At 39.7% G+C, this 14,644-nt stretch overlaps 1 protein-coding gene across 2 annotated transcripts in view; it reads left to right on the top strand.

The window, feature by feature from the left end:
- Positions 1-14,644, top strand: part of PEX3 (peroxisomal biogenesis factor 3) — a 36,544-nt gene that overhangs the window by 1,995 nt on the left and 19,905 nt on the right. For both annotated transcript variants that reach the window (XM_060114481.1, XM_060114480.1), the window contains exons 2-3: positions 6,726-6,857; positions 11,909-11,990. In XM_060114481.1, the coding sequence (XP_059970464.1) occupies positions 6,726-6,857; positions 11,909-11,990 (214 nt within the window). The remainder of the gene's footprint in view (positions 1-6,725; positions 6,858-11,908; positions 11,991-14,644) is intronic.

Here is a 14,644-nt window from a genome sequence, read left to right as displayed (position 1 = left end):
GTTGTGAGTCCGCCTGCCGATTCAGGGGACACACCCCGGTCCGGGAAGATCCCACATGCCGTGGAGCGGCTGGGCCCGTGAGCCATGGCCGCTGAGCCTGTGCGTCCGGAGCCTGTGCTCCGCAACGGGGGAGGCCACAACAGTGAGGGGCCCGCGTACCGCAAAAAAAAAAAAAAAAATCTATTGAGAGCTTTATAGTTAGAGATTAAGAGGAATGAGAAAGGGGGGAAGAGGTTCAGAGGAACAGAAAAAGAAAATAATCCTAGTGTTTTATAACAAGAAGGGATGTCAGTCTAAAAAGAAAACAGAGTAGATGACCGTGATTGGCATTTGTTTGAGCCTCATAGTCTTTCTGCTTCAAGGGAAAGGTCCTATAACATGGTACATATCAGTTCATCACTTTTAAGAAATATTTATCCAGTGCCTGTAGTGTTGAAGGTAATATGATTGGAAATACAAGATTTACAGAGATTCACTATTTTTAATAGTAGTAGCTACCATTTTGTGGGTGCCCAGTGGGCCCTGTATTAAGCTCTTCTATTCAGTGGGGATGATGACAGGATAGTTATTGTTATCCCCATTCAAAAATGTGGGAACCAGAGTGCTAAGAATTTAAAAACTTGTTGAGGGTCCCAGAGTTAGTAACAGGGAAGCTAGAACTCAAACCCAGGTGTGTTAGATCCCGAAGCACATTCTCTTTCCACAGTACACCACTCTTGTCTTCATGGACTTCATGGTCTAAAAGGAATGAAAACAAATGACTTAGCTTCTTCAGGCTGCTATAACAAATACCACAGACTGGGTGGCTTATAAACAACAGAAATTTATTTCTCCCAGTTCTGGAGTCTGGAAATCTAAGATCAGGGTACAATCATGGATAGGTGAAGGTCTGCTTTGGGGTTGCAGACTTCTTATAGTCTCACATGGCAGAAGGGGCTAGGGATCTCTGTGAAGGCCCTTTGATAAGAACACTAATCTCGGGCTTCCCTGGTGGCTCAGTGGTTGAGAGTCCGCCTGCCGATGCAGGGGACACGGGTTCGTGACCTGGTCCGGGAGGATCCCACATGCCGCGAGCGGCTGGGCCCGTGAGCCATGGCCACTGAGCCTGCGCGTCCGGAGCCTGTGCTCCGCAATGGGAGAGGCCACAACGGTGAGAGGCCCGTGTACCAAAAAAAAAAACACTAATCTCGTTCTTGAGAGCCACACCGTCATGCCCTAAGCGCCTCCCAAAGACTTCCACCTCCTGATACCATCACATAGGGCATTAGAATTTCAACATATGAATTTAAGGGAGACACAGACATTCAAACCACAGCAGCAAGCATACAGATAATTAAAATACAAAACAATAAGAGCTGAAAAATGCTGTATATATCAAACTGGCAGATAGTCTGTGCAGTTGGAAATAATTAGGAAAGGGCTTCATGGAAGAAGTAGCACATTTTGACAGATTTGCAAACTAGGTAAGATATCAACTTGCATGCTCAAGAAGCTTGGCCATTCAGTGCTGGGGAAAGAAACTTTAATGTTTGGTCTCTGGTTTTTCATTCATTCAACAAACATTTGAATCAGAGGGCCTACTCTCTCTATATTGGGCTCTGGTGATACACAGGAATAAGATACAGTTCTTGACTTTGAGGAACTCATAGTGCAGTCCAGAAAGCAGAAATGGAAATAAACAAAAGTAGTACAGTGAGAGTATTAGAGTACCATAATAGAGCAGGGTTCTGTGGGAGCATAGAGAGAGAATCATGGAGGTGTTCAGCAAGCCTCCCTTAAGAATCCACTGGAGGGACTTCCCTGGTGGTGCAGTGGTTAAGAATCTGCCTGCCAACGCAGGGGACACAGTTTTGATCCGTAGTCCAGGAAGATCACACATGCCACGGAGCAACTAAGCCCACAAGCCACAACTACTGAGCCCGTGAGCCACAACTACTGAAGCCCGCGCGCCTAAGAGCCCGTGCTCCACAAGAGAAGCCACCACAATGAAGAATAGCCTCCACTCGACACAACTAGAGAAAGCCCGCGTGCAGCAGCGAAGACCCAACGCAGCCCAAAATTAATTAATTAATTTTTAAAAAAAGAAGAATCCACTGGAGTTACAGCTAGCAAAGTAGAAGGGGGCACAGCAGGTAAAGGGGTTGCTCAGCAGATTCAGAGACCTTGTTTCTGGTGAATCAAAGTGTATATTTCACTATGGCTAAGCACAGGGAGCAAATGGGGAGTGGCAAAAGATAAATTTGGAGAAGTAGCTAGAGTGCAGATTGTGAAGGGCCTTCCTTATTGTGCCATTCTACAGAATTTGGAGCTTCTCAGACTTTAGTATGGATAAAAATCACTGAAGGGACTTAGTGAAAATATAGAATTCTTTCTCCGAGATTCTGATTCTTTAGGTCCAGAGTGCAGTTCATTAATTCTTTAATTCATTCAACAAATGTTTATTGAGCTCCAATTGTGTACCAATATTATATATTGGGGGTACAACATCATATAAGACAAAACATTTGGGGATGTTTTCAAGGAACTTCCTTAAAGTCTACATTTTTTTTTTTTTTTTTGCGGTACGCAGGCCTCTCACTGTTGTGGCCTCTCCCGTTGCGGAGCACAGGCTCCGGACGCGCAGGCTCAGCGGCCATGGCTTACAGGCCCAGCCGCTCCACGGAATGTGGGATCTTCCCGGACTGGGTCACGAACCCATGTCCCCTGCATCGGCAGGCGTACTCTCAACCACTGCGCCACCAGGGAAGCCCCAAGGCGACATTTTTTTTTTTTTTTTTTTTTTTTTTTTACGGTATGCGGGCCTCTCACTGCTGTGGCCTCTCCCGTTGCGGAGCACAGGCTCCGGATACGCAGGCCCAGCGGCCATGGCTCACGGGCCCAGCCGCTCCGTGGCATGTGGGCTCCTCCCGGATGGGGGCACGAACCCGCCTCCCCTGCATCGGCAGGCGGACTCTCAACCACTGCGCCACCAGGGAAGCCCCGACATTTTTAACAAGTACCCCATCAGTAATTCTGATGTAAGTGGAACAGGGACTGTACATTAAGAAATGATGGCAGGGTGTGGAAGAATTCTAAATGTGGCAATAGTACAGTCAGATTTAAGTTTTAGAAAATCACTTTGCATATAAAAGATGGATTGGAAAGGTGTGAGACCAGAAACAAAGGAGAGTTAGGAAGCTGTTAAACCAGTTCAAGAGCATAAATAATCTGGGTCTGAATGAAGACAGTGGTAGAGAAGTGGACTAAAGTGGCAAAATTTAGAAAATATTTCTGAAATAGAATCAGAATAGAAGGGTTTGGTGGTCTTTTGTATGGGAGTGAAGTTAATAGATTATTTTCAAACTCTTACTGACATTATTAACCTAGTAAAATAGTTATACTGAAGAATTTTCATCCATTAAGACACTAAGTGATGGTTTTTGAAAACCAAATTCGTAATATGGGAAGGCTAGAAGATATTTTGTTTTACCAGCAGTGTTCTGACAGGAAACGTCAAAACATTTTACATTTATTTTCTGAGATATTTAGTGAATGTTTTCATTATTCATAAATAAAGTCATAGCTAAAGAAGAAATTTTAAAGCTCATATAATCCCAGCCTTTCATTTTATGAAGAAATTTAGACCCAGAGAGAGGAAAGATATGCTTAAAGTTACCTGCCTAGTTGGTGCCACAGCCATCAGTATCTACTCTCTTCTGGGCCAGACTCCAGGCAGCAAGTCAGGTGTATCCTGAGCTCCACGTTTTAGGTAATGAATTCTCTGCTTTCATTCTTACTTCCGTAGGGAAACAAATCGGACAAAATCAGAATTTATGAATTTTGCAAATGAGAGCCTGGGTAAATTAGTCCTTGTATAGGAATTTACTTCAGTGCTAACTCGAGGAAAATAATGGATTGTGGGATTTTAGCCTAATGCCTTGTATCAGTTTGCTAGGGCTGCCATAACGAAGTACCACAAACTGAGTTGCTTAAGCAACAGAAATGTATTGTCTCTCAATTCTGGAGGCCAGAAATCCAAGATCAATGTGTTGGCAGGATTTGTTCCCTCTCAGGGCTTTAAGAGAGGATCTGTTCCAGGCCCTTCTCCTTGGCTTGTAGATAGCTTTCTCCTCCCTGTGTCTTTACATCATCTTTCCTCTACACATGTCTATGTCCAAATTTCTCGTTCTTATAAGAACACCAGTCGTACTGGATTAGGCCCACCTCAGTGACCTCCTTTTAACTTGATTATCTCTGCAAAGACCCTATCTCCAAATGACGTCACTTTCTGAAGTACTGGAGCTTCAACATGTTAATTTGGGCTAGGATACACTTCAACCCATAATAATTTATCTTTTAGCTTTAGTAAGAATATACTACATTTACCAAATAAACACAGAACAGTTAGTTGACCCTTGAACAAAACAGGTTTGAATTGCACAGGGCCACTTACACAGTGCATTTGACCTTTGAACAGCTCAGATTTGAATTGTGCAAGGCCACTTATATGCAGACTTTTTTCAGTAAATACTGCAGCACAACAGATCCTTGGTTGAATCCAAGGGCACAGAACTATGAATTGAGCCCACTGTAAAGTTACAAGCAGATTTTCCACTTCTGGAGGGACTGTTCTGCACACCTAACCCTGGAGTCGTTCAGAGGTCAACTGTAGTTCCTAAAGTGTTTTTGTCAGACACTGTTGAAAATCTAATGAAAGAAGTGGACCTTCTCCCCAGGAAAACACATAGACCAATCAAATTTACTATTATTCCAGAAAATTCTTAACTGTACAAGGGGTATCATTGCAGCGTTTCATTTTACACTACTATTATTATTTGAGAAATAATAATCATTTTACACATAACTTTTAGCCATCTGTTGTGCAAATAAAATAGAAGCAATTCATTGAGAAGTAGTTATTATATAAGAGTTGCCTGTCAAAGGGTTACTTTGTGAAACGTAAGTCAGTTGCTTCATTCTGTTAGTATTACGGCACTGTCTTCAGTTTATTGAGGATGAATTACAAGAAAGGTAGCTCTGAAGACATTTATATGAATTTTTATTTATTCTTTAAGGAGATTGTAATACATTTTTTGCATATAGACATAACAGCAGTCACACTTTATTTCTAATTATTTGTAGCACATAGTCTTTCAATGTCTTTTTAAGACATATAACATGTTATCAGTTCATCTGTATTGCTTACATTAGTGAAAATAATTCAGTATACGTGTTTGCTTTGCAGTTCTTAGTGGGCTTCCTCCTTCCCACCTGTGACAAACAGACCAAATCCAATTATTTAGGTCATGTACAATTCTTATGTTCTTTCTTGTTATATTGGAGGCTGCAGACAGTTGGAAGGTAGGTGAGGATTAGTTACTCTCCTACAGCCTTGTTGCCAGGTTATCACGAAACAAATTCTGGCTCACATTAAAACATCTATTATCAAGCATAGATAAAACAGTATCATAACTTGTTCTATAAGCTCATTGAAATCCCATTGTCCTTTCTTTGTGCTACAACAGAACCATGCATAAACGATTTACCCAAAGCAAATGCAACAGTATTCTAGATGTAGGATTCTGCTGGCCATTTGGTTAACACTCTTGACTAAGAATCCTTCGAACTAGCAGCTGAGGATCTGAGACTAAGCCATTCCTAAGGGTGAAGGACTTGCTTGTATATTCTTGTTCAAATGAATATTACTAAAATGTTTCAGCTAACCCAGTATCTTAAACACCAGTCATTTAATCTGTGAAAAGCCATTTCTGATATTCATTTTGCTAGGTTAGTTGAAGTGCTTAAGCCTTGAAATATGGCTTTTGATCAAATGCTAACTAACCACGCGGGAGTGTTAACATTCCCAGTCAGGACAACTGACTGCCAATAATGTATGACCAAAATGTGCACGTTTCATATTGTACTGTCTATACTGAAATGTGTTAAAGTAAATTACAGGCCGCAAGACCCCACCCATGTTTTTCTATCGTAGTGTCATAATTTAGGAAGTTTTGTACCCTCTTCACCTTCCCTTTTGCACTTAAGTTTCTAGTTTTAGATGTCTGCTTGACAACCTACCTTTCTTTTATTCTTCCTTTTAAATTTTTTCTTATATTTTTAAAAAGTATTATATTTTGATTGAAGAAAATGTGTAAACCATAGAGAAGCAAGCCGAAGGAAGAAAATTACCTGCTCTCCCACTATTTAGCAATGATCATTGTTTAATATATGTAAGAAATTAAAATCCATCTGTTGTCATATATGTTTACGTACATTAAAAAGCAAAACTTCTAGGATCTTATTTTATCCTCTAACACTATAACATGGATGTTTCCTTAAGTCATTAACTATTTAGCAATGTAGTTTTTAATAGCTACGTAAGAGTCCATTGTATGGCTAGACCATAATGTATTTAAACAGTTGGCTTTTGCTGGACATTTAGAATATCTCCAGTTCGCTATTAAAGGCATTGCCTGACTTTGTAGATTTAATTCCATTCTGTTTCTTTAGACCTAGTCTTTATGTACCCATCTATCATTGGCTTTTAAAATGCCAGTCTCCTTTTCCTTCTCTTCAGGTTGCAATTCTATAAGTTCTTTAATTTAGGCTCTTAAAAGTTGTAATTTTTAGCTTTGCACTAATATAAGCCTCATATTTGGATAAAGTGGGTTAAAATACTGTTTAGAATTTTTAATACTCTGATTAACTAAATTAATATACTAACTTGTTTTAAAAAATAATTTTAGGAGTATATATCCTGGGGAAATATGGACAGAAGAAAATCAGAGAAATACAAGAAAGGGAGGCTGCAGAATACATTGCCCAAGCACGACGACAATATCATTTTGAAAGTAACCAGAGAACTTGCAATATGACAGGTAAGACAAAGAGAACTATTTATACATGTATAAAGTTGCTTGATTATTTATATTAATTTGCATACCTCCAGGACCAAAGTTAGAGGAAAAGGCAAAAATGATAAATCTAGCAAGTATTTACATGATTTAACTGAAATACATCATTTAATGTAGATTTGGAAAATCAATGTAAATTAATATGCAACATAGATGCTTGTTCATTCATTTTATTTATTCATTCAGCAAATACTCAGAGTACTCAGCACTGGGGAAACAGAAGGTGAACAATTTAAAACAAAAAAACCTGACCTTGGGCTTCCTGGGTGGCGCAGTAGTTGAGAGTCTGCCTGCCGATGCAGGGGACACAGGTTCGTGCCCCGGTCCGGGAAGATCCCACATGCTGCGGAGTGGCTGGGCCTGTGAGCCATGGCTGCTGAGCCTGCGCATCCGGAACCTGTGCTCCGCAGCGGGAGAGGCCACAACAGTGAGAGGCCCGCGTACCGCGGAAAAAAAAAAAAAAAAAAAAAACCTGACCTTCAGAGTTTATTCACTAGTGAGAGAAAAAGATGATAAACAACAGGTAAATGACTTTAGGCAGTAATGACTGCTTACAGGAGAATGAGCTGTGTGAGGGGTGGGGTGCCCTTTAAGGTGGGGCAACCAGGAGTCAGGCCTCTTTAAGGAGGTGACATTTGAGGAGAAATTAAATGGTACAATGGAGGGAGCCATACAAAATGCCTGTGGTGGGAACAAACTTGGCATATTTGAGAAATAGCAAAAAAGGCTGTGTAGCTAGAGTAGCATGAGCAATGGAAGAAGAGTGATAGGAGACAGGGCTGCAGGAGTGGGCCTGATGCCATTGGGCCATATATGTCATAGTACAGAATTTCTTACATTTACAAGGCACCTAGAGACCTATAAGTCTAACACAATAGTATACACTCAGTGTTAATCAGTGGTAATAATTTAATCTCCAGAGCTAGAAACCTACTGGGAGGATGCTATAACAAAATCAGCTGCTCATATTTGAAGAAAACAAGGTGTTATGTTATAATTGGCATAACTCCTTGAAGAATTAGTTCTCAAATCCATGTCAAACTTGTTTTTCTTTGTTATTGTTTGAAGCTTAATGCTTTTCTACCATTTCTTTCAAGAACAATTTAATTTAGAAAAAAATTTATAAAGGTAGGTTCTCTTTGTTCAATTTTAAAAGTAGAATATTTTTTCAAGGTTGGAAGAACTTTGTTTTTAGTTCAGTCTCATTTGATAAAGAGGCTGGGATTAAGAAGGTTAAGAGGCACATTCCAGGGCTTCCCTGGTGGCACAGTGGTTGAGAGTCCGCCTGCCAATGCAGGGGACACGGGTTCGTGTCCCGGTCTGGGAAGATCCCACATGCCGCGGAGCGGCTGGGCCCGTGAGCCATGGCTGCTGAGCCTGCACATCCGGAGCCTGTGCTCCGCAATGGGAGAGAGGCCACAACAGTGAGAGGCCCGTGTACCGCAAAAAAAAAAAAAAAAAAAAAAAAAGAGACACATTCCATTTCAGCTGGAGTATGATTTTTTTTTTTTTTTTTTTGTCTGTGCTGTGCGGCACGCGGGATCTTAGTTCCCCTACCGGGGATTGAACACGTGCCCCCTTCATTGGGAGCGCAGAGTCTTAACCACTGGACTGCCAGGCAAGTCCCATGATTTTTAATGTTTGAAATAATAATACTTCAATCTATAAACCAAAAATTAATCATAAATGCTGTGTAAAATGGCAACTCAGATAAGGTACAGTAAGTAAGAGCACAGGCTCAAGGGTGAGGCAGATCTGGTTCCGTTCCTAGTTTTGCCTTGTAATATCTGTGTGTCTTTGGGCAAATCTAAATCTAGTTCTTTCCTCTATAAAATGACCATCATAAAACCCACTTCATAAATGTTTTATGAGAATGCGGTAATTCATATAAAGTGCTTGGTACATAATAAATACTCAGTAACTGATAACTTTTTAAAAATTACACAATTCTTTAAATTTAGCATTCAATGTAGTGGTACTACCAAGGACATTTTAATGAATTTTTAAAGAATAAGAGCAGTCCATTTCTTTTTTTTCTTTTCTTTTCTTTTCTTTTTAATTGAATGAAAGCTTCTTTAAATTCTTTAGTGCTTTACAGTTTTCAAAAGTTTCACATACATGATTTCATATAATCCCATAATAATTCTTTTTTTTTTCCTACCCCTGTACTGCCCCTGCCCCCTTCCCTCTCCCCACTGGTAACCACTAGTTTAAGAACAGTTCATTTCCAGTTATTACTCAAGTTTTCAAAAAATGAAAAATGCTGACTTCTGGGATCTCAAAATACATCTTAGTTTGACATGGACCCTTGTGTCAGTTTAGGTGCTCTGGGAAGCACAGGTAAGATGGGATTAGATGTGCAGGAGACTGACTGGGGGGAACGCCCATGCAGAATAAAGAGGAGAGAACAGAAGTAAGCAAGGAGAGCCTTTAGACCACCGTACAGGTCTGATAGTTGTGAATAGAATGGGCAAAGGAAGGAAGGTTAGGTAAGAAGAGTCTGACTACAGCACAGTTTTAAGAAAGTTTTGACAGGCCAGTCGGGAGTCCTCAAGCCTAAGTTCCCTGGTAGAGGAGTCCCTCAGGATCGGGCCTGCTTTAGTATCCCCACCAAGCACTGTCATTGGCTGAGAGTAGTGTAGATCCAGAGGGGTGGCAGCTGGAGCTGTCAGTTAATTATGCTCCTCCCAGCAGAAGATGCGAGTGGCACTTTTCCATGACCATCACACCCCTCAGATGAATAAATAGCTGATACAGGCAGTTAAAACTAAAATATGGTGCCCACTAAGAGCCAAAATATAGGTTCACTGAAAAAATTTCCAAATTAGCTTTCTAATATGTACTGATAATGGGGTTACAAATCATATAATTAAATTTCTGTTCTTTTGAATAAGACGTAATGGACATACTAGAAATATTCAGTACTTTTAGGTAAATATAATCAGTTTTTTAACCCAAGAAGTTGGCCCCAACTTGAAAGATAGTATCTAATGGAATGCTTCTGTGCCCTGCCCATTGTCTTTACCATCTTCATGATTTTACTAAAGATATGGGAGAAGTGCTTATTAAATTTACACATGACACAATGCTTGGATGCATAACTGACACCACAAATGAAGTTTTGGGATGCAAAATAGTCTAGTCCCGTTTAAGTGCTAGACTGGGATAAAAGAATTGTTCTGCATTAAAAGTCAATTGTACTGATACAGAATTATCCAAGCTTGCTTAAAAACAGGATGTATGAGTAAAGATTGGGAATTCTAGTTGAACATAAGCTTGTTATGAACCAGAGTATGATGTGACTTCTGGAAATACTAATGTAATCTTAGACTGAAGTAATAAAGTCTGTGGTTCAGCTCATAGGTAGTTATAACATGCTCTGTGGTAGTCAGAGCAGAGGTCCATTTCTGCCTCTCACATGTTAAGAAGATACAAACTGGCATGTGTCAGAAGAAGCCAAGTAAGGATAATAATAAAAAGAGCTAACACTTACTGAGCATTTCCATGTGTAAAGAAGCACTGTTTAATGCCTTTTATCCTTAATCCTTACAACAGTCCTGTAAGGTAGATCCACTGTCATCCTCAGTTTACAGATGAGGAAACTGAGGCACAGAGAAGTTAAATAATTTGCTCAGGGTCACACAGATTCAAGGCTGGTGAAGGGTTGTCCTGTGATTTGTGGTTGGACTGGGGATGTTTATCATGGAGACCAGGCGGCTAAAGCAAGACATGAAAGCTGTATTCAACTCAATACAGAAACATATTTGTTCAGTGTTAGTACAGATGGCTAGAAGAGAAGAATAGCCTTGTCTTTGGTTGAATATGCTGAAGTGGAAAGTCAGAAGCTCTTATCTCTCAGGAGAATTATTGAAGAGATTCCTCTTAAATCATGTTGTCATACCACATAATCTTTAAAGTTCCCTACTACTTTTTCTGAATGTAGGACTCTAGTGTTGCTTTTTCTTGGTAAGATAAAATACCATGTTTAGGCTAGATATATATACCACGGACACTAAGAGAGAAACCACATTTTACATTGACTGAGCTGCTACTTTAGTTAGTGGTCTAAACAACTTAGGTGATTTAGTCATATATCTTGAGGAAATATGCTGAAGCTACACACAATGCAGCACTGAAATAAATGTTTAGAGTAGGTTAAAAGCTGAATTTTCTATAGAAAAAAATAACATGGATCTTGTCATTAATATCTTGCCTTGTCAAGAAGTAAAAATCATACACTAAAGTTTTCCCTTTTAGAATATGGCATTTGTAATCTCTTGATATTTTTTCATTTTGTTATCACGACTTCTTTAGTGTTAGAAATACATTTTAAATTCATGTATGTACATTTCACCAACATTGCTTATACCATGCATAGAGCCATAAATAAAGTAACTCCCATAAATTACATGCAGTCTTTTTTTCCATAGAGTATTATATCTTACTGTATCTTCATGTTGGTATTCAAACAATAGCCATTGTCAAAACCAAAACTACAGCTCGGCAGCTCTTAATTCCTAGCCTGATGCACTTTTGTCTAGGTTGTAACAAATGCCTGTTGCTTTGTAGTATTTAAGAAATAAATGTTTTCTAAAATTAGAAATAAAATGTGGAGCAAGAAGCATAGCTAAAGACAAAAGATCATTTTATTGAATCAGAAATAAACATTTATTGTAAAAGATCTGGAAAAAAAAAAGAATTATCCATAGTCTGTAGCCCAAAGACCAACACTGTTAACATTTGGGAATAATTCTTCCCATTCTTTATTCTACGTGTACTTGTTTGCATCACTATGATCACAACATGTATATGCATAATTTTGCTTCACGTGAGCAGATAAATGATTTATTAGTATGTAACTGGTTTTTATTCTTAATAATAATTTGAAAGCCCTGAACTTCCTTACCAACCCTTGCTAGCTGCTAGTCCTGTCATATAGCCTAAAACAATGTGCATTTCTCAGTGAAGGCAGTCCTATCACTTGTGACCTTTTTAATTTTCTGTTTGTATTATAGTGCTGTCCATGCTTCCAACACTGAGAGAGGCCTTAATGCAGCAACTCAATTCTGAGAGCCTTACAGCTCTGCTAAAAAACAGGTAAATGCAAGTTACAGCCATTCTCATTTATACATTGCACTGAAAATTTATAGAATGTAACTGAAATACTTTTCAAAAGTCTTTGTTTTCTTATTTTTCTTTCTATTTAGAGCTTATAATAAATAAGCTCAGTTAGAAAAAAATATTTACTTACGATATCATTTAATTAATATTTTGTCCATTTATTTATGTTCTACCTTGATGTGCAAAGTATTTAGGGTGACAATATTTGTATGTATTCTGGTTTTCATATGAAGAGATCTTCTGTCACTTTGACATTTTTTCAGAAATTTAATTATTGAGTACTTAGGGAATGTGTTCCTGAACCAGATGTTGTGAAGTGACAGTAATGTTAAATATTAAATATTAATTCTTTAATATTCTTAAAGAGTTTACAGCGTACTATCTAAAGCATGTGAACATACATTTTTAAATAACTAAAGCATATGAACTTACATTTTATATCATTAACAAAATGAAGTACAAATATAACATGAACATATGATAATGATAATTTATCTTACCATGACAGTGTACTGTGTACAAAGCACTTTCATACATAGGACCTTGTATGTGGAGAGTAGTATATATTGGAGTATTGTAATTTAGTGTGATGCTGTGTTAGTTTGAGAAGACTTCCAGAAGGAAATGTCTTCTTTTCATGAACAAGAAGGGGGGTGGAGGGGAATGGTTTCACTAAATATATTTTAATCATTGTGGCCTTATCGAAAGATATTCATTTTCCATATAATCATCCTCCAGTAGTCAGGGGAAAGAAAGTGCTCTTTCTGGGGTGTCTCTTTGTGCCAGGCCCAGTACTAGACACATTACTCCCATTTAATTTCCACAGTATCCTTGTGAGGCAGATTTTTTTTTTAACATCTTTATTGGAGTATAATTGCTTTACAATGGTGTGTTAGTTTCTGCTTTATAACAAAGTGAATCAGCTATACATATACATATATCCCCATATCTCCTCCCCCTTGCATCTCCCTCCCACCCTCCCTATCCCACCCCTCTAGGTGGTCACAAAGCACCGAGCTGATCTCCCTGTGCTATGCAGCTGCTTCCCACTAGCTATCTGTTTTACATTTGGTAGTGTATATATGTCCATGCCACTCTCTCACTTCGTCCCAGCTTACCCTTCCCCCTCCCCGTGTCCTCAAGTCCATTCTCTGCATCTGCATCTTTATTCCTGTCCTTCCCCTGTGTTCTTCATAACCATTTTTTTCTTTAAATTACATATATATGTGTTAGCATACAGTATTTGTTTTTCTCTTTCTGACTTACTTCACTCTGTATGACAGTCTCTAGGTCCATCCACCTCACTACAAATAACTCAATTTCGTTTCTTTTTATGGCTGAGTAATATTCCATTGTATATATGTGCCACGTCTTTATCCATTCATCTGTCGATGCACACTTAGGTTCTTCTGAGGCAGATATTATTAACTCCATTTTGCAAATAGGAATTTAGTGCTCAGGCAGATTATGCAGCAAGCTGGAAAATTTCTTTTTTTTTTTTTTTTTTTTTTTTTTTGCTGTACGCGGGCCTCTCACTGCTGTGGCCTCTCCCGCCGCGGAGCACAGGCTCCGGACACACAGGCCCCGCGGCCATGGCTCGCGGGCCCAGCCGCTCCGCGGCATGTGGGATCCTCCGGGATCGGGGCACGAACCCGTGTCCCCTGCATCGGCAGGCGGACTCCCAACCACTGCGCCACCAGGGAGGCCCTGGAAAATTTCTTTGAAGACATTTTCTGTAGTCAGATAATACCTCCCAAAATAACAGTGAATTTATATACAATTGGTTTGTGTACTTTTTTTGGATGGGGGTATAAATTGTAATTTTTTAATTAGAAAACAAATATACAACTTGGAATGGATTTGAAGCAAATTGTGTCATAACAGTTTTTAAGTGGCTAAAACAAAGTTTAAAAATCAAGTAACGGGCTTCCCTGGTGGCGCAGTGGTTGAGAGTCCACCTGCCGATGCAGGGGACACGGGTTCATGCCCCGGTCCGGGAAGATCCCGCATGCCGCGGAGCAGCTGGGCCCGTGAGCCATGGTTGCTGATCCTGCGCGTCCGGAGCCCGTGCTCTGCAATGGGAGAGGCCACAACAGTGAGAAGCCCACGTACCGCCGAAAAAAAAAAGAAAATCAAATAACAGGGACTCCCCTGGTGGTCCAGTGGTTAAGAATGCGTCTTCCAATGCAGGGGATGCAGGTTCAATCCCTGGTCGGGGAGCTAAGATCCCACACGCCATGGGGCAACTAAGCCTGCGCGTCGCAACTACTGAGCCCGCATGCCACAACTACTGAGCCTGCGTGCCACAACTAGAGAGAAAGCCCACGCACGCACCACAACAAAGAGCCCACGCACTGCAACAAAAGATTCCACATGCTGCAACTAAGACCCAACGCAGCCAGCAATAAAAATAAATTTTAAAAAAATAAATAAAAATCAAGTAACAATAAAAGAAAAGTGTATGAGTACCTGGATAATACCCGTTTTGCAGTAGTGCAGCTTTTAAATACATATTATTGACTGTCCAGAATCCACACAAAGTTACAACTCTCCACTTCAACAACATGATGACAGTCCCTAAAGGAAACTACTTAAAGAAAGGCATAACCTAGATATTCCCTCATTCAACC

Source organism: Mesoplodon densirostris, chromosome 12, assembly GCF_025265405.1.
Source record: "Mesoplodon densirostris isolate mMesDen1 chromosome 12, mMesDen1 primary haplotype, whole genome shotgun sequence".
In the NCBI taxonomy this organism is placed as follows: domain Eukaryota; kingdom Metazoa; phylum Chordata; class Mammalia; order Artiodactyla; family Ziphiidae; genus Mesoplodon; species Mesoplodon densirostris.
The sequence above is the reverse complement of the archived record's forward strand: the minus strand, read 5'-3'. Positions and strand labels throughout refer to the sequence as shown.